At 37.6% G+C, this 20,446-nt stretch overlaps 1 protein-coding gene across 5 annotated transcripts in view; it reads left to right on the top strand.

The window, feature by feature from the left end:
• Positions 1-9,803: 9,803 nt before the first annotated feature.
• The window catches only part of LOC149802452 (uncharacterized), an 85,786-nt gene continuing 75,143 nt past the window's right edge, over positions 9,804-20,446 (top strand). For 3 of the 5 annotated variants that reach the window (XR_016420032.1, XM_089951684.1, XM_089951680.1), the window contains exons 1-3: positions 9,804-9,963; positions 14,246-14,547; positions 18,107-18,436. Coding sequence is in view for 4 of the 5 variants with exons in the window: in XM_089951684.1 (XP_089807810.1) it covers positions 14,490-14,547; positions 18,107-18,436 (388 nt within the window). In the remaining variant the exon portion in view is untranslated. The remainder of the gene's footprint in view (positions 9,964-14,245; positions 14,548-18,106; positions 18,437-20,446) is intronic. The other 2 variants (XM_089951681.1, XM_089951683.1) reach the window with 2 other exon arrangements.

Below are 20,446 nucleotides of genomic sequence, written 5' to 3'. Positions count from 1 at the left end.
GTTGGAAGACAATTTCAGGGAGGGATTGGGAAGCAGGTAACCGATGCAACTGCTCAATAAAATGGTCCACAATTGTTTGTCTCCTTGTTGCAAACTCAAATTGGCGATGGCTGCCCCGATGACACAATACACCACGAAGATTTGGCAGAAAAAGACGATTTGCGTTTTAGGCACACGTTCTCCACACCACACCCACAAGGGTTGTTTTTGTAAATCTTCCAGAGAAGAACTGGGTGAAGGAGTGGTCGACGTAGCTGCGTCTGTGTGAAAGGGCATGATGGTCACTTCTTTTTATAGTCGATGACTTGCGAAGCGTCGATCCAAGAATCAAAACTGGGTGGATATCCTTTCCAACGTACTTTGACTTCTTTGACACGTCGTTTACCCACTTTACGGGTTCTGCGTTCGAGAATGCTTTCGATGTCGTACACGTCGTCTTCTTTTTTGGTGACACGTTGTAACTCGGGTTAGTAAAACGTTCCTTTGAGCACTTCTCCGTTCATGTCTTCCAATTTATAGACGGCAGGATGACGGCCATGCACTCGTCCAGTGACACGAAACAATTCGGTCGTCCAGTTAGGTAAGTAACCTTTGTCGAAAGTGCGTTTGATTTTGCCAATGCGTACCCAATCTCCTACGGTCAACATTCCACTTTTCTTGGGGGCAGCCCTAGTCGGGGACGTACCAAACAGGCGCTCAAACACCAGCACTTCGTTCTCGGGAGTCATTTCTTGCGGGGCACGTCCGATGCTTCGATGGTAAGATTGGTTGTACGCTTGCACCAGGTGTGGTAAGATGTCGATGTACTTCAGAGTGTGGTGATGCGTAAAATATTTCCACATACGTTCTTTCAAAGTGCGTTGAAAACGTTCCACGATGCTGGCTTTGGTTTCGGTATTCTCGGTGGTAAAAAAATGAATGTCACGTTTCTTTAATTCTTTTTGGAAAGCTTGGTTCAGAAATTCGGTGCCTTTGTCCGTTTGCCATCGAAGAGGGTGACGACTGCTTTGTTTCAACACTCGTTGCAGGGCTCGCACTAACTCGCTGCTCGATTTGGAAGTCAAGGGTACGACCCAGGCAAATTTGGAAAAGACGTCGATGACACAAAACAAATATTTGTAGCCGCGATTGTAGCTGGCCAAATGAGAGACATCGGCTAAATCGGCTTGCCATTGATGATCGATGCCTTCCACTCGGGTGCGACTTCTGGAAAACGTGCGTCGAATGGGTTTGCGTAAAGTTTAGGTAGCTTGTTCTTGTAACCATCGTTGCACTTGAGGTAAACGGAGACTTTTCAGTCGAGTTTTGGCAGCACGATACAATTTTTGAACTCCTGCGTAACCTGCAGGATGGCAGGGATCGTAGTAAATGCTGGCTAACACTTTTTCCATTTTGTGTTTGTGTGTTAATAAGGCACCCACTCTTGGAAGATGCTACTCTTTTCCTCTTGGGGTACTTTCTTGGATTGCAATGCTTTGCGTGTGCGACCAGCAATAGGTGTCGCAGAGGAGGATGTCGGAACAGGGGATATCGGTTCTTGTTTCACTTCTGTCTTCACTTTCATTTTCTCTTGTGATGAAAAAGGGGTGGTCATCATCTTTTTAATCCATCCAATTCTGGAGGTAGGTGGTGTTGTTAACTTGCGTACTTTTTCTGGTGGAGTTTGAAACCCTTCTTCTTCTTCTTTTCTGTCTTGGTCACTGGTAGTGGTGGTACTGGTGATGGTGCTGGACTTTTCATCAAGGTCTTAAAATCTTTCAGAGTGGGTAGAGCTGTTTCGTCTAAAGCTTTCTGGTGAAAGAGTGGTAGTCGTTGCAAGAGCTGACCGTACTTTTGCGATTTTTCTGTTTCGGACAAATCTTGGCGATCCATCAAAGACTGCAATTCGTGTTGTAACTGGGACATTTCGCTCAAATGGGGATTAGGAGGTAAATGCGGGGTGCGTTGTTCTTTCCAACGATGGTATTCCATCCATCGTTTGTAAGGCACTAAAGCTAATTTTCGTCCTTCCATGGGTTGTCAAGGGTCGATTCTGAGATCTTGGGACTTCAGAGGGCCTTTTTATCTTGCTCTCATCAGTCCTCCCAACATGGTTCCCAAGACTCCATTCAGCAATGGGCCTAACAAGAGGGGTAAAATGCCTCCACGTTGGACCAACATCTTCTTCTTTTGACGAAGGGGGATTTTCTTTTGAACCATTTAACGAAGAACGTGACGATGTTTGCCTAAGCATTGTTTCTGGTGTTTGAACAAAGGGATCATGCCTTTCAAGACGTTCAAACAACATTCGCACACGGTATCGATGACCTCTTTGGAAGCTGAGTGAATGAGTTTTTTTCGTAGGGGTGGAGAAGCTTTGGACAGGACAGATAACATGTCCCCATGTTTGACTAAACGTGGTGGCAGTCCTTTCCTTTTCTTTCCTTGGGGTTGTTTAGAAGAGGGATGTTTTCTGGAGGGTGACATCTTCCGGAGCACCAAAATACTGATACCCCGACTTGGTCACACACCTTTTTTATACTGGAACGCGTCGCCACTGATTGTCTTTACGTCGTATCAACTTCAGGAAAGGCATGACACGTCGTGCAGGGATACGTAACGGACTAAATCGAGCCAGTTCTTGCTTGGACAAATCCAGCAAACTTTGTAACATGCCCGATCTTTCTTGGACTTTGATTTTGGGAGAAGGTACTTTGTGAGCAGCAGCCACTGCCACTAAATTGGAGGGTCCTGCCACTGGGGAAGTTCTTGGGGTAATCAACGGAGAAGTTCTCGGTGTGATCAACGTCTCCAAGTACTCTTCAGTTCTTGGTGTCATCAACGGAAAAGTGGATGAACTTGAGGCTGCCGGAGACGCAGTCACCGCCGTGGCAGGTCGTGGTTTGCGAGTGTAAGGTTGCGTCCTGGCCGAAGTGCCTCTCTTGCGACTAGTTTTCTTCTGTGGACTTTTCTTTTTCTGGGGGCTTTTTCTCTGTTTCTTTTTCTGGGGGCTTCTTTTCTTTTTCCGGGGTGGTGTCTGGTAAGAGGAGGGTCCCGCTACTGGAGAAGTTCTTGAAGTTAAGTCGAGGACGGAGACGTGTACAGGACAGGCCCTCCGTCTTGGCACCAGTGGTGAAACAATTGGGCACGAAATCGCAAATCATCGGGGGTCGTAGGTTTCAAATCGACAAGTAAATAGGCGTGTGGAGTTTGAGTGGCATCGTCGTACGCCTGAGTCAGCCAAGGTGTCCCTAACTGTTTGGCTAAGACTTGCACTTGCGATTTATCTCGAGGGCTTTTAAACAAGACCACGTAGTGCGCATTGAGACTGATGGTGCGATGGGCTTTACTTTGTTGAAACAAATTTTGAGTGATGTAAACGACACTGGCATTACGATGATGCCCTTTGCGCGTGAACCACAGTTTAATTTCTTCTTCGTCTTCTCCTAACATGTCGTCAAAAATGACCAAATGGGTTTGACGGGAGTCAGAGACGATGCCGTCGTCATGTTTAGGAATGCCTTCCACAAACACGATGGAATCGCCTTGACTTTCTCGCAAGAGGCTGTACGCCGATTGCCACTCTTTGTAATACCACACGATGCATTGAGGTGGACGATCGATCAAATGATGTTTATGTTCGATCAAGCGTTTGACGAATTCGGTTTTGCCTGAACCGTTAGGTCCAGCAACGAGCATGTTAAAGGGATGGCGAAGATACAAAGCCTCCCAACTGGCAGGATCTAAGTGTTCGTCGATGACTTTGACAGTGGAGAAAGAGGGAACAGAGACAGCAGAGGTAGCCATAGTGTGAGGAATGTCACTTGTGACACGAAAATAAACAAGACGAGAGTTTATATACTTTTTTCAGGACACGTTTATTGAATGTTTTAAACATGAATACGAAAGACAAAAATACATAAAAGCCAAAGGCTTAAGTACAACGATAAAAGGCACATGATAACCATCAACGTGGAATAAAAACAAGTGTCTGTACAACATGTTTTGGGTAATGTTCTGACCAGTTCTATAGGGGGTAAGGTCACACAAGTGTCCTCCCGAAAGGGTCTTTCAGGGATGTCTACGACAGTCCTGTCCTGGGTGACGGGTTCTTCTGGTACTGTCACTAACACAGGTTGAGAAGTCGCAAGGCTCACAATCGCATTCCACTTCAGAAGCCCCAAACTTGAATTGTGCAAACTTGTTTTGTGTTTCTCTGAAAGTATTCATCTTGTTCACTTGGTCTTGGTAGTCACAATGAACTATCGATCTTGCCTAGGGTTCCTTTTTATATGCAGACCAATACCGACGTGTCCATACGGTAAGGTGAAATGATTGTGAAATCGCACTCGCTTCTGGTACACGATTTGATAGACTTTTTCCAAGGGTCGACTGACGATGTGGTGAGTGGGTAAACGTACATTCTTGTTGGGTTGATAGGTGGTCACTTTAAAGTGTTCATCCTCTCCAGATTGCAAGGGTTCTTTCAATACCCCAAAGTTGACCACACGACTGGTACGATAATTCAGAGTCAATCCTTTCACTTTACACTTCGTGTGCACTTCTCCTTGTGGGTCCCGGTATTCGTAGCCGTAATTTGTTGGACCGCCACTGACGAAACTTAGAATCTTGTCGTCGGGATGCTCGTCTGTCCAGGCTCCTAAACGGTCTCCTTCGATGTCAGGGTGCTGTTGACTCGGGTGATGGATGTAAATGCAACTGTCCGTGTCAAAGTACAGGACGCGTTCCCCTAACAGTTCTAAAGCTTCGTACAATTTTAAGCGAGCATGAGCTCTCACGTAAGCCGCAATGATGACATTTCCAAAAGGGTCGTCTTGTACAAAGTCCAGATCTTCTTCGTAATTGACCAAGATCAAATCCTCGCGAACGACGTCCACGTGTTTCATGAATTTGGTTTTGTCGTGAATCATCTGAAAGTAGCGGGAAGGTTCTGTCAAATACTCCGTCTTGGGTAAACACGGACGTTGTGCCATTTTACCCCACAAGCAATTTAACATCACTTTGGCAAACGATCGCCTGCCTTCGCTTTTCTCGATGTGATCTAAAGTAATGCCTTCTTGTGCTCAGTATTTCTCTTTGAATGTCTTTTGGTCTTCGGGAGTGTGACACCAGGAAGGATAGCCACTGGCTTCTTGTTACAGTTTCAAAAAGGCATCCACGTAGTCTGCGAAAATGCCTTTCTGCGTGGGGTGTCACTTGTGGTATTGTTGTGTCTTGGGAAAGTGACAAATTTCGTACACTTCTAACAGTTGATATCCCATATCCAGAGCTTTGAACAATTCTACGCTGACCCAGGTTCCCATCAAAGCCCGTTCTTCCTGGTTGTGCTGACAAGGCTGATCTTGGTTGCATGTTTCAGCACAAGTATGGCACAAAGGAAACATCAGTTTGCCTTGGCAATGGTGAGGTAAGACGGGATGGTACAAGTCCTTGGAGGCAAAACTTTGCACTTGATCAAGCCTTCGTATTGTCGAATGTTTTTCAGGTCGATGTGTTCCGTGAACAATTGCTGCTGAAGCGTTTAAACTCGGGATCAGTTTTCAAACGGTGATCGTATTCGTGTTCCCACATTTCCAGCACTTGGTATCCTTGCTGTTCTAACTTTAGGCGTCGCTGACAAGTGGCCTGGTACAAGTCTTCCATGGTTCGTTGTAAAAACTGATTTTTAGTGCCACGGTCAGGGTAACAGACGGGACATCCGTGAAATAAGCAACCGTTAAACTCGTACACGATCTTGGGGTTTTCTAAGTCCCAGCCATCGACCGAATGCGTTCCGATGGTCTTTTCGCCTCCTCCGTTGCGGGCATGCTGAATCCATTTGTCTTCCTTGTCGCACAAGTAATGTAACCAGCGTAGGGCTTTGATCGAGTATTGACGTTTGACATAGTTGGTCGCTTGAGGACTGATGACAGCCACGGTGTTTTCAGGCATGAATCGTTGCCAGTACACTAAGGAACACGCTTTGGCAATGGTGCAAGCTTCTTTCAAAGGATCGACCCCTCCGTGTTCCATGAACAGTTCTCGAAATTTTCCACAGCAACGTCGTAAAATGTCCACGTCGGAACGACAATACTTTAGCATTTCTTCCTGAAAGTCGAAGGGGTCAGAGGCGTGAGCCTGGTACCAAGCGTAGAAAGCTTCTCGTTGTTCGGTACGCATGTTGTCGTGATCGTAATAGTGAGCCTCAGGTAAATGGGGTAGAACGGCGTGTTGGTTGGCTTCCGTATTGAAAAAGTGTGGAAAGTACCCTTTAGCCATTTCTGTCATTCCAAACGTTTTAGGCATTCGGCTCAAAGGCATGGCCAAGTAACTGATCGAATCTTTAAACTGTACTTGTCCCATTTGCATGAAAATGATTGATTTTGGCTCCGTTCAAAGTGACTTTAGGACATTCGGTGCTTTGTTCCGTATAGTATCTCAAAAGAAACTGTCCATCGTATCCGGAGAAATTGTGAGCCATCACCGTGGCATGACGATGACAATCTCCGTAACGTTCGATGTCCTCTTGGCTCCACGTCTTGTCTATGGGGTCTAAGACCCATTGTGCAAAATCGGCTAACGTGTTCGGTCCTCGAAAGATTTTTTCACGCCCTCCGGGAATCTTACTGCAGTGAGGGCAATGATTGAAGATAGGTTCCTGAATGCACTTCTCGCACGCTCGATGAGCCACGCAGAAATTAGGAATGTGAATGCCGGTCTCTTGCATGCATTCGAAATCGAAAAAGATGAAATTGCCTTTCTTCTTGTGACCGTCCTCTTTCTCTGGTGGGGGTTGGTATTTTTGCACGTAGCATTGGTGTTCCAAGTCCACGATGTGGTGACAAATGTGACATTTTTTCTTTCCTCGACATACGTGTGCCTTGGCATTATTAGTAAGTATGCCTTGTCCACACGTAGGGCACAATCTCAGCAGTTGACAAGCACATTTCTGCTGTGAACCTTGCGTCTTCAAATGTTGTTGGCAACAGGTAGGGCTGACGAACGTGCGCAGACAAGTTGAACAATGCACTGGTCCTTCGCTCAGACAGGGTGGAGAGGCCAAACATACTGAGCATTTCGATCTGCAATGCTTGTGTTGCTCTCGATTTTTATAGCCATAGTCACATTTCTCACAGTAATATCTGTATCCCTGGAATGCATTGATACTGGTAATGGTATCGAAATGGTCATCGTGATGATAAAGGTGAATGTATTTTCCATCCTTAAAGTCTTTCCCTCGAAACAACAGAGACCCGCGCACTTCTTGAGGGTGCACTTTCAAGGTGTAGAATGGAACTAGGGCATCTTGCAATTTTTGCATTTCAGGAATGCCGCAGGGTTTCTTTGGGCAAGCCAGCTTGTTGTAACAGGAGTTCTGCTTCGTTTCGTTGTTTGGCTCGGTATGATTGTCGAATAGTTTTCCAGTACGAATAAGAGCAAGATTATACAGACCGCAATATATAATTTTCAGCTAGATTTTGTATATGCAACAATTATCATTATTTTTTAGTTTAAGTGCAAATTGGGGTTGCTGAAGAGATTCTTCTTTGATGTTAGTGTTCAGACATGGTCACAAATCTGTAACTCAATTGACTGTAAGAGAATTACCGCATTCATAACTCTCTGTATGTTACCTACACAAAACTGATTAATTATGAGTTTGCAAAAGAACAATTATAATAAACAAACGTGTGAGAATTAAGTCAATTTATCCATCGTGGACATTACAATATCGGCTTTGAATGAAGTCGACAGATAAAAGAACCGCCATCAGCTTATTAAGGGTCACCTTACTTATGCCAGATTTAGATAATCATTTCTTGGCGAAATTTTATGTTAATCCAATTTAGGCGAATTAATGCAGTTTCCTCCCATACAGACATCAAAGTCAATATCCTTTCAAATTGTATAATTCTTCTTACATTTCTTAAAATCGAAGTAGTGATTGAAACCGTGGTAAGAGCATGTTGGGTCCTTTTTGCAGACGATAAGCCATGTTTGCGAAAAGAACCCCATTGTCTAAAAGAACCTATAAACACTAATTATTAAACTACATGTTAAATGATTTTGAAAATCAGTTATTACACATTATAATTTCATTTGTGAAACAGAAATACTAATTGCAACTGATAATAAAATATAGTCGATCCATTTCGCAGATATGTAGGTCGTCTACTCGAAAAGGATATCATTTGCAAAATGGATCTTTTAGGAAATACTTTATATATATATATATATATATATATATATATATATATATATATATATATATATATATATATATATATATATATATATATTAAATCCTATGTAGAATTAGTTATTGCACAATATAATTTAATTTGCGAAACAGAAGTATTATTTGAAACTGAAAATCTAAATCAAAATAGTTGGGTCGGTCAATATATATATATATATATATATATATATATATATATATATATATATATATATATATATATATATATATATATATATATAATTTCACATTTTAGAATTGGGATATAAAGAAATCCCACAAATGCCGATAATTCTGTGCAACTTGTTTCAAATTTACTGTATGCTTCATAATTCTTTAGTGTTTAACAACCTTTAATGAAATCGCTTCCTTCATACATTAAAGATACCACTAATGTCATTAAAAAGTTGAAATTTATTCCATTAAGAGAATGAATAATCATTGCTTTCATATAACCAAAAATTATAGAGATCCTCAGTTACCCTCTAATATTTCAATACATTTTGATACAAATAATCACTCTCTACTTGATTTTCTTTCATGCCAATAGATATTGTGCATGGAGATATGAATAGACTCATACAAGAAAGTTACTGTATTCTTAAGTTAGATCCTTTGTATCCTAATGGCCTTAACACAAAGGCACTATAAACAATTGTATAAAATGTTAATTATAACATTGATATGTTGTATATCCTTTATAAAGATGCAATTGTATGTATGAATGTTTGTCTCTATTTTATTATTTTACTATAAATTTTAATGAACTTCTAGTCCTCGAAGATAACTTTCGCATTATTTGTGTAACTCTTCCTAACTTTTCGCAACTTTTTGTAACATTTCGTAACTTTTCGTAACTTAACGCACTTTTCGTAACGTTTCGCATTCTAGTCATACCGAATTCAATGCTCTAAGGCGGCAGGGTCCAGTTTTTATGTACAAATTTAATGCCGCAATCAGCGACCTAGTATAAAAAATCATAAAAAAATCAAATACACAAGTGAGGTCAAAAAGGTCCATATTTTTAGATACCTATATTAAAACAAAGCATAAGAATAGTATTCACTTGACCAGAGAAGTTAATGGCAGTTCATAGCAGAAGAGGTTTATGCACCCCAACCCCTATTTTATACCTGCATTTTTCACATCCAAATGCCATTTTTGACAGCATGTAGTGCTCACAGTGCAAACGCAAGCCCTTTCCCTGGATGAAAATTTTGAAAAACATTGTCTACTAAATAGTTTGATGCAATTCAGAATAGTTGTCATCCAAGCCGTTTTTGAGATACTCGGCTTGCCTTGAACCCACGTGTCTACTGCTATGGGAGGCTAGCTCTTCTTCCTAGCCAACTATTGGTATTTCACTATCAACATACTGCAGAGCAACTATGGAAGGTGTACATGCCTGACCTCAATTTCAAGAACAACACAAGCCCAAAACACCTAGTTCACAAATATATCCATATCTATAAATAGTAAACAATAATAGCTGAAAAAGTCACACCTTAGCTTGAAGTTAAGAAATTTGCCAGGGGCCAATTTACGAAACTGGCCCCTGCCACCTAATTAAAAGATACAGAAGTAAACCGAATGAGAAGGGAAGTCAACTCTAGATCCAAGTAAATCAACAAATGGAGAAAGTGACTCAAGATCGCGAGTTATACCCAATGACAAATTAAAAATGTACGCAGGATGATATGAGCATATGGTATAGTTATCATGCAGATCGAAATCGGTAAACAAACGTAAGTATAGGTCCAATTGTCAAGTATTACACCTGCTGGCAAAGATACTCCCTTTTTTCGATAACTGCCAAACCAGGGGTATGCTTATATGGGATTTGGCACAGTTCAGTTATGTAGACTACCAATTGAATAATGTAGAATTTTATTCTGTCACGTTAAGTTTATCTTGTATTTGATTTGTGGACTTAAGATCACAAATGACTAATTCTTCCAAAATGAATCCAGTCAGTGGTAAGTAGGACCTTACTTTTGTTCTCGGATTAATCAAGGAATGAATCGTACAGTCGCAAACACCATATCTCTCAGTAAATAGAGCATGTTGCATATGAGCTTGACCCGGCAGTCATAATTCACATAATTCGTTAGTTTGGTGCAGCGCAGAAAAGTCAATGATGGCTTGATAAATAGAAAATTACCTCAAGAGTAAAACAAGCCATAGATTATCATTGTGTGCCTTGAAAGACGAATCAGTAGAAGGGGATCGAGGGTCAGGCGTGGAACGAAGTTTTTGGAAGTTCCTTACCGTGTTTCTTTTATTATGATAGACAGGGTCCTATGTCAGAACTGGTCATGGAGGTAATAGGAGGTAATTTTGTCACTCGGTATGTTTTTGTCCCTTCAGATTATTGATGACATAAAGCTCGCATCAAGCAATAATATGTACACTTATCCAGGACTACCCAGGTTTGATGCACTTAATCACTGACTTGCATATTTTCAAACATATACTTGTTTCATAGTAATATCTCTCATTACTTTGGAAACATTAGTTTGTTTAGCGAAGTATGGGTAAGAAATGACAATGATGTGTTCCCTCATACTCTTCTTAATGAGCTTTCATTCAGACAACTTGATGTCAGGGGCCCTGAGTGGCAGAGTGGTCTAAAGCACTCACCATTACAGGTCACTGCCATCTCACCTCTGACTGCATGGGTTCGAGCTCGGGCATAGCCAGTGTGGGTATGTGAGAAAGCTTGCTGGTAGCTTCTCGTGGGTTGGTGGTTCTTTCCGGGGTTTTCCTGGGTTCTTCCTCCACCAATAATACTGGCTGCCATGTATAGCCTATTTTGTGCTGAAAAATGGCATTAAACCCTTCAACAACAATAACAACAACAACCCCATGTTATAAAGATTGCAGTATGTCACCCATTTTGACATACCTCACAGAAGTATATTTTTTCCGGTGACACTATTGTACACATGCTCCAGAGAATATAATGTATTGCAGAGCAACATCAACAACACATAGAAAACTCAAGTTTATAAGAAAAATTAAATTAAAAACAATTATTTAACATTCCTAAAGTTTTCTGTTATTTATCATAATCTTCATGTTGGAATAGATTTTGTCGCGAAAATAATCCTGTTGGGGAAGATTGTGCTAGTATCGTGATACAAATATTTGCTTATGATTTAAAAAAAAACAATTAAATTTGATTGTTTTCAAATACTGAATTGGTATTGTTAATGTACAAAACCTCAGTCTTTGAATGTACAGTTTTTGTAAACTTTAAAACTGGTTTGCATCTTTCATAATTTAAAAAGTGCAGATAATCAGAGAAAGAAGACAATGTTGCAAGAGATGGTTTAATTTCCATTTATTGTGATTCTTGCCATTATCAATCTGATTTATAAATAATAAAGTGGTAAAAATAAGCTAAATAGCAAGATTCTCTTTAAGGCTGATTGAAAATTTACTATAAATGTAAAATTCTTGTTTATCAGATAGAAATCCTACTACAGAAATAATAAATAAGATGCTGGTTTAGTTATGAAATATATCATAAAATCATGTTTCATGTAAGTTTTCACAAATTGTAATAATAAAAATTGCACCTCAGAATATCACCAAGGTCAGATCCATGTAAAACTTTATAAGGATGTATACCATTCTAGACAGTGTTAATGATGCAGTTTATCAGCTGTGAGAAACATGGCTAACACATATTGAGTAGCAGAATGGATGCTTATTATAGTGAGAGGTTGATTTGCCCCATCAGAATAGCTTATTTTTATGAGGACTTACTGATTGGGAAAAAGAGAACTAGTGAAATGCAGTCATTTTTCATGGTACATATCTTTGTTTCATTTCACAAGTGATAATATTCAGATTTTTTACAAATGTTTCCGTCATCGTGACTTGATGTTGATCAGTGTAAACAATGTTGTGGTTGTGATGTCAGTGAGAGATATGTTCACTTGAGAACTGAGAGTTTATGACACTGCATCAAAATAGGGTTAGCATCAAATTAGTGTAAGATGATATAGCTTAGTATTCACAAACCCGTTTGTTTATAACCCAACCCCCAATGATTTTGGGCATCAAGGATACGTAACAAAATGCACAAAACATAGTCATTTCTTTCATCAGTTTATAATTTCTATCCTGTTTGTCACCAGCATCTGAGTAATTTGTGTTGCTGAAAAAAGTTGCAAATACATTAATTTTGGATGGGAAAAATGGAATTACACTCAACAAAGATTGGTGGGAAGTCTCTTGATTGCTACTATTACAACTCTATGGTCTTAAAAAAAGAAAAATAAAAGAGTGAGAACCAACAAGTTTTGTAAAATGTAACAAATAATTTATTTCCCTAGAATACAAAGTGAAAAATGTAAAAAGAACATAAGAGAATGTGAAACAAATCCCAAATAATCCTGGAATTGGAACACAGGTCCTAATGATTAAAGCTCTGAAGAAACTTTAGTGGTATTCTAAAATAAATCACATTATGGAAGTGTTGATGTACCTGTAGTAGACTCTGTCATAGTGATGTGCCAGCAATCTTTTGTTGAAACACAGTAAGATAATCCAAGAATATTTCGCTTTAAATCCAAGTTTATATTTTTGAGAATATTATGTTTGAGCACATTGTATTTCCAAAGAAGAATAACTTGAAATAAAATATTTTAAATAAATAAATTCTGTACTTAATGAAACACTAGACCCAACAATAATACAACTGATTCTGCTCAGATCTTAGACCATGAATACATAATTTTTCCTCTAACTGACCCATGTATCAATTATTATTTTCCTCTAACTGACCCAGGTATCAATTGCTATTTTCCTCTAACTGACCCAGGTATCAATTGCTATTTTCCTCTAACTTACCCAGGTATCAATTGCTATTTTCCTCTAACTGACCCAGGTATCAATTGCTATTTTCCTCTAACTTACCCAGGTATCAATTACTATTTTCCTCTAACTGACCCATGTATCAATTACTATTTTCCTCTAACTGACCCAGGTATCAATTACTATTGTCCTCTAACTGACCCAGGTATCAATTGCTATTTTCCTCTAACTGACCCAGGTATCAATTGCTATTTTCCTCTAACTTACCCAGGTATCAATTACTATTTTCCTAAAATAAAAGAAAGTATCACATAATGGAAAATTTCCTTCTGGAAGGTTCCAGATGTTTACAAGATAAAATCTTAGTTATGATTAGAGTGTTGCTACAACTTTATAGAGTTATATTCCTTTACCTCTGGTAGAAATAGAAATTCTCATGGACGAAAAACTTTACTATGGTCACCCACTTGATGAATGTTTTTATTATTAATTCAGAGCAAAATAAAATTCATGTTAATTGAGTTGTCTTGCTAAAGTGTATTAAAAGTTTTAACGGTAACAGATTTGTTAGGTAAAGTCAGGTGTATTTTTGCTTATGTTCTGCCATGTTTTGTGTAAATTTGCGCAGTAAATATGAGTACCATAATTCAATCTTAATTCAAGTTATCAAAGAATACACACAAAAAATATATAATAATAAAACAAAGACTGGGATTCAATCTTGCATCTGTTATTGAATTAAAAAACATTACTTGCTGCAAAAGTAAAATTAAATTTTCAATTGTTTTTGTTCTTTTGAGAAAACTGTTAATTCATAGTACAGCCTTATTGTATACACACCATGTCATAATTATTATAACTGTGTGGCAGACACTGTTCACCATGCAATTAGTCTTTGTAAAATTCTGTGCATGTCCGATGTACAGAGAGGTCAATTTTTTAAAGTTCATTAGGCCAATACATCTGAACATTTTATATCTTGCTTGTTGGATTCAAATTAGATGTAGATTATTATGTTAAAGTACATGTAGATAATACCAGTTTGTATATAACATAAAATGTTTGGGTAAAAGTCAAATTGTATTTGAGTTTTGATAAATAAAATTACTTTGCACATTTTGATTGAACAGTAAACAATTGCAGATTTTTCCAGGACTTTTCATTTTAAAAGTCCTTACTGATATGATTATTATCTTCTTGCAGGGTTGATTACAGTGTCCTGATGTACTGATTACAGACCCAATGCCGGTCTCTTGCTAGTGTCTTGATGTACTGATTACAGACCCCATTCCAGTCTCTTGTCACAGTCCTGATGTACTGATTACAGACCCAATGCCAGTCTCTTGTCACAGTCCTGATGTACTGAGTACATAACATATTCCAGTCTCTTGCTAGTGTCTTGATGTACTGATTACAGACCCAATACCAGTCTCTTGCCAGTGTCTTGATGTACTCATACATTTACATTCTATATATTGGTCTTGTTTCCTTTGATCATGTAGCCAGTGAGTTTCATTTTGATTTTGGTGATAGATACTAGTTGACCTAAATTAAATGTTTCTCTTTTTTAAAATAAAGATACACATACAAATGAAATTATAAAACAATAAAGCATCACACATTACAACCAAAATGATTGAACTACAGCTGTGGAAACCCAATGAAATTTTAGGTATATTCTGTGTATTTTTTTTACTACAGTCACAGTTATATTGATTAGCAATCACTGCCATATAAGGAGGTAACATGACAGTAATGGTCAGATACGATCCATTCTCTTTGCGTGACCTCCTTCTTTGTCATTTAAACTGCTTTACTGTAATATCCTAACTACTGTGAAATCATTAATTTGGTTGGTATCAGTTTTCCTGCTTTAATAAAATATTTCATTTTTTCAGTATTTAATTTCAAGGACTTGAGAAGAGGTCATATTGTTACCAGTAAGGGATAATTTATTATTGGATTATTACACTAATGGTTTTAATGGGAAGAGGTCCAGTTGTTACCAGTAAGGGATCATTGTTTATTGGATTATTACACTATTGGTTTATATTGGAAGCGGCCCTATTGTTACCAGTAAGGGATCATTGTTTATTGGATCAATACACTGGGTTTTTGCAATAATCATGACATTTACAAATGTATATACCCAGAAAAATGGTGGACTCATGATATTTTGATATTTTGATGTCAGCGGTATCATTGTGTAAAACTTTTCTGTACCTTTTGTACAGATTGGAAATATGTATACTTTGAGCATGAAAACAGGAAAACAATTCTGTACTTCTTTCTGATTAAAGTATTTTAGAAAATATATTGAATCTAGATTTTGACTTTGAATTAGGCTTCTAATTTTTTCATGATTCCGATAGTGTTGCATGAGGGTTAGATAATAAGTCAGGGATGATTATGCTGTATTAATCTGGGTTGCCTGGCAGCCCCAGTTTCCATTGTGGTGACAGAATTATATTGTGAAATATTCCAATTGAAAATTAGTCATTCTTGCTTGCCAGAATGTTCTCTCATTCCATTCCTATCCATTAATGTGTTACTAGATTGGAACTGTAATTTTCCGGTATATTTTTTAACAGTAGTCATCTGAAGAAGAAAAAAAAAAACTTAAGTGCATGAAAACAAAATTCCAGACTCAAGGGATGGGGTACCAAACATTTATTACCGGAATACTGTTAGTGTAGATGTACCACTGACTTATACTTAGTAGAATTATTAGTATTTCTTTTAATCACAGTGTAGTAATGAATCAAAATTATTTATAATCCAAAATAAAAAATGTATTGTTGATGACAGGGCCATGAATCATAAGTTTATTGTTCTAAAGTTAACAGTTTGTCACTGACAGGTTCAGATAATGAAATTCAGTTGAATGTTTCACACTTGGCATTAGTATAAGTATTACAGTCATCACAGTTACATATAATGAAACAATAGAATTTCATCATACTTTTTACATAGTCATGAGTTATTAATTCTGAATATCATTCAGTATTCTTTTAGATTGTGGGTAATAACTATGGCTTGTGTTAGCTGTTCATTTGACTGATATTCATCAGATTCACTGCTAACATTTTCATAGTCATTTTGTGGAGTCGGTTTGAATTATGCTGTATTAGCAGTATTATAATCTGGAAAATTGTAAGATGGTTTTGCTGGTTTCAGGCCAGAACAATCGGTGAAGGGATGCATGTTTGTTTTTTTCTTCCTTTTAGATGACTTATCTTGCGTATCTCCACTTATCAGGCAAAAGTGTGTGAAAGGGATAAAAAATCTTGGAACGAGACTACCATAACTAGGCAACTTGATCTTATCAAAATGCTATGAGTCACATAGTTCTTTGATAAGCATCTCACTGATGTAGATGTTTTATCAAGTGGTAGCTATTAAATGGCAGGGCATTCAAGTATTTACGAGCATGCCACTCATTTATGTGCCATCCTGGTGCAACATGATTTTCTATTGAAAGGTTTTTAACATTTTTACTATGTTAGCATTTTTTTGGACTTCATTGACAGACCAGTACAATAAAGACCAAGCCTTTTAATATACATATTTTACATCTGTGCATTTATCCATCCATTGGAATTTGGTTTCCATACAATAAATTTAGTTCTAGACTGTTTGCCTTTGCCAGCTTTATTAATGTATTGATTTTAAGTTGAAAAGAAATCAAAGGGGTGTTGATTTTGCTTCAGAAGATCTAAGGTCAAGGTCACAAATTTAAGGAACAGAGTTGGTTTTACACAATAACTTTAGTTCATTTAGATTGACCATACTTTGTCAATGTGTTACACTACAGGCATGGAGGGGGGAATCCTGTTTTTGTCCACAGAGTGATCAAGTTTGTAATCACTACAACTCCTGGATAAAATGGTTTCTACACAATAACTTAAGACCTCTTACTATAAAGGAACAAAATGTTTGCTGGCCCACATCATTTGTTTGGAAGGAACTGTATTGATATTTAATGCTAGATCAAAAATATCAATGTAACAGTGACTTTAAGAGAAAAAGCTTATGCATAGTAACTATATGTCTTCACAAAACTTTGTGGATGGTTTGTACTTGGACAAGAAAAACACTTATTGACTTTTGGCTCAGTATGTATAGGTCAAGGTCACAATGAGTTGATTAAGAAAAAGTTTTAATCCCAATTGATTTAATAGTTCCTTTAAGTTGGTAACTAAAATGGTGGCTTGCACTTCCGACATTGAAGAAATGTATTGATTATAGAGTTAAACTGTTAAAATTTCAAAATGAAGGTCAATGGAATATAAACAATCGGTAAAAATATCTGCCAAATAACTTATATTTATCAACACATAATGGCACCAAACTCTGAGGATAGCTTCTAATAAGATTGTTTGCTGTTAATTTTAAGTAAATAAGCTAAATCTGTTGGGTTAGACAGGTCAGGCTCACAAATAACAAAATACAACCCAAGACAATTTGTTTTCATGATCAGCATTGCCCAAAGTCAGTCATGCCTTGCCAGTCATGCCTGTATGATGTACTTCTCATGACACTTTAATTGATCTATTCCAGTTGTAATTCACTATGCATTTCTCAATAGCAGTTAACTTTTCAGTAAATAGGATGGCATCATATTTATCTCTGTACAAATAGGAATGTGATGACAACAACAGAAAATAGTCTTAGTTCATCCTGTTTCAGATCAAGCTGCTTGCAAATAACCATTTGTTTGCCAAAGAGCAACCCAGGTACATTTAGTTGCTATGGACAATTTTTTATGGTGTCGGCAGTACAGCTGGTTATATCTTCATCACTAATTTTTTTAAGACATATCTGCACATCACCAGTGTCTTTGGGATGATGGGATATGGAAACATTCTGAAAGGTCTTAAAATCAATGTCTGTTGTATTGTAAATTATATTCACTACATTATCTCCTTAAAAATATGTGCATGCCACAAGTGTTCGTCTTTTACATTTAGTCAGTTCTAGTCATGACATTTATTCATAAAGCTCACTGAAGTTGCAATACGGTAGCTGTTGCTTAATTAAAAATGATATTAAAAATATTTTCAGATGTGAATGCCTTCGTCACCCTACAAAGTAACAATGTGATGCCAACGCTGGGGAATAGTCTTACTCTTTCCTGCCTGATACAAGATGTTGTCAGTGACAACTCAATAACATGGTTTGGACCAAAGAGTATCATAGGCCAGGCTACTTGCTTCAGACAGTCTAGATTCTGTGTTGGCAGTACACCTGGATATATCTACAGTGTTAATCAGTCAGGAGCATACCTGGACATTACAAATATCAACAGGGATCAAGATGAAGGAACATGGAAATGTTCATATCGTGGATCGGATGGAATGGACACTGTCAGGACACTTAACATCACTGTGTACAGTAAGTTTTATTCACAGCCTTATCTCTCTCAGGATTTCAAATAGAAAGAAAAAGATGAGTACCATGCCCCTCAGAAGGCCTGCCACATTACTCCCACTGTTCTGCCATGCTTTTTATTTTGGACTGCAAATTGAAAGTAACATCCTTTTTCACATAAATGATTGGGCAGTTTGGCATCATAGATTCACTGACATAAATGAGTGAGCAGTTTGGCATAGTATATTCACTGACATAAATGATTGGACAGTTCGGCATTATAGATTCACTGACATAAATGATTGGACAGTTTGGCATTGTAGATTCACTGACAAATGTTTGTATGAAGAGATTCAGTGTATAGTGCATGCTAATTTTATAAAATGGTGATGGTCATTGGTATATAATGAGATTTTAGACATGCACTTTACTGTGTATGTGTGTGGAGTATATTATAGGCTCCCTAGGTGAAAGTGAGAAAGTATGCAGAAAATCCAAAGATGTAGCAACAATATATACAATAATTGGGAATCCTTGTTAAGAGGAATGACCAGAGATGCAAGTTCAAAGCACAAATATTGTAGTCCCAGCTGATAACTTGGATATGTTGAGAACCTCACAGTGAAAGAGGTTTGGGTACTAATATTAGTACTATATTAGTATTCAACAAAACTGTTTTCAGACACAGGCAAGTCACTTAAAAAAATACTCTCCCTGAGTATAATTCCATTTCCTCCAAATAGACATATTTTACTATTATTTTTACACGGCATTGATATAATAAAAATAATAACATGCTTTCATTATCCATGCGATATAATTAGCTAGTTACAGCTAATTTATATTATGGCCCGTCAGTTAGGAGTAATATACAACAAATATACATGTAATAAGTACAAAGTCTATAGGTTATTACCTGCTGCATAAAGAAAGCCAACATTGTTGTCACACAGATATACTGCCTCTATCACTTGCAAAACGTTGTACTTCATAAATTAGGATTGCACATTAAAATATTTGCAGAGGGACAATTTCTTGAACATTATGTTCAGTTTAATAACATCCTGCAAAATTCAGCCATAAGCAAAAGATTTCTTCAGATATTCTGTCTAAATTTTGTTCTGTAAAAATCATTGTATTTACTCAGCCATGCTAATGTTTATGCTAATGTGTATGCTAATGTTTATGCTAATGATTCTTACAAACTTAGAAACATGAAGGTAATCTAGTCTGCTAAATTATTGAAAATCTTGAAAGGGAGAACAGTTTATCTAAAATTAATATTATCCTTAATTTGCATCCATTTGAGTGTTGAGGAGATCATGTTTAAATATAGTTGACATTTAAAATCACCGTGTATTGTTTCTGGATGCAAGAGGAATTATGGGGTTATCCCCATGCAATATAGCAGTATACACAATATGAAACAAAACTTAGCTATATTGTAACTGAAAGCCAAAATACAAGAGTGTCTTCAACAGTAAGGAAATTGCTTGATATTATTATCATACACTTTGTATACAGAATCTTTAAAACTATTAAGCAAATTGTAAGAAGATGACGTAGATACCTTTGCATTGTCCCAAGAAATAAAATTTATAATGTAAGAAATGTATTTTCAAACTGCTTACAGACTTCCTTAGTTGTATTAGTCACATGTAATGTGGAAGAATTAAGATCATAGGTAAATTCAAACTTCTACCGACATGTACAATAAGGTAAATTCCTGGAGATTGAATTTCAGTATTTTTAAAAATAGATAAATACTTTTAAATATTTCTATAAACATCAGTATTATATATTTGAACACAGAATTCAGTTGGTTTATCAGCAATGCATACATTCTCTGTGTGGGATTCAATTGGTTTATCAGCAATGCATACATTCTCTGCGTGGGATTCAGTTGGTTTATCAGCAATGCATACATTCTCTGCGTGGGATTCAGTTGGTTTATCAGCAATGCATACATTCTCTGCGTGGGATTCAGTTGGTTTATCAGCAATGCATACATTCTCTGCGTGGGATTCAGTTGGT

This window comes from Sinohyriopsis cumingii, chromosome 3, assembly GCF_028554795.1.
Source record: "Sinohyriopsis cumingii isolate HCF-2022 chromosome 3, ASM2855479v2, whole genome shotgun sequence".
NCBI classification, from domain to species: Eukaryota; Metazoa; Mollusca; class Bivalvia; order Unionida; family Unionidae; genus Sinohyriopsis; species Sinohyriopsis cumingii.
The sequence above is the reverse complement of the archived record's forward strand: the minus strand, read 5'-3'. Positions and strand labels throughout refer to the sequence as shown.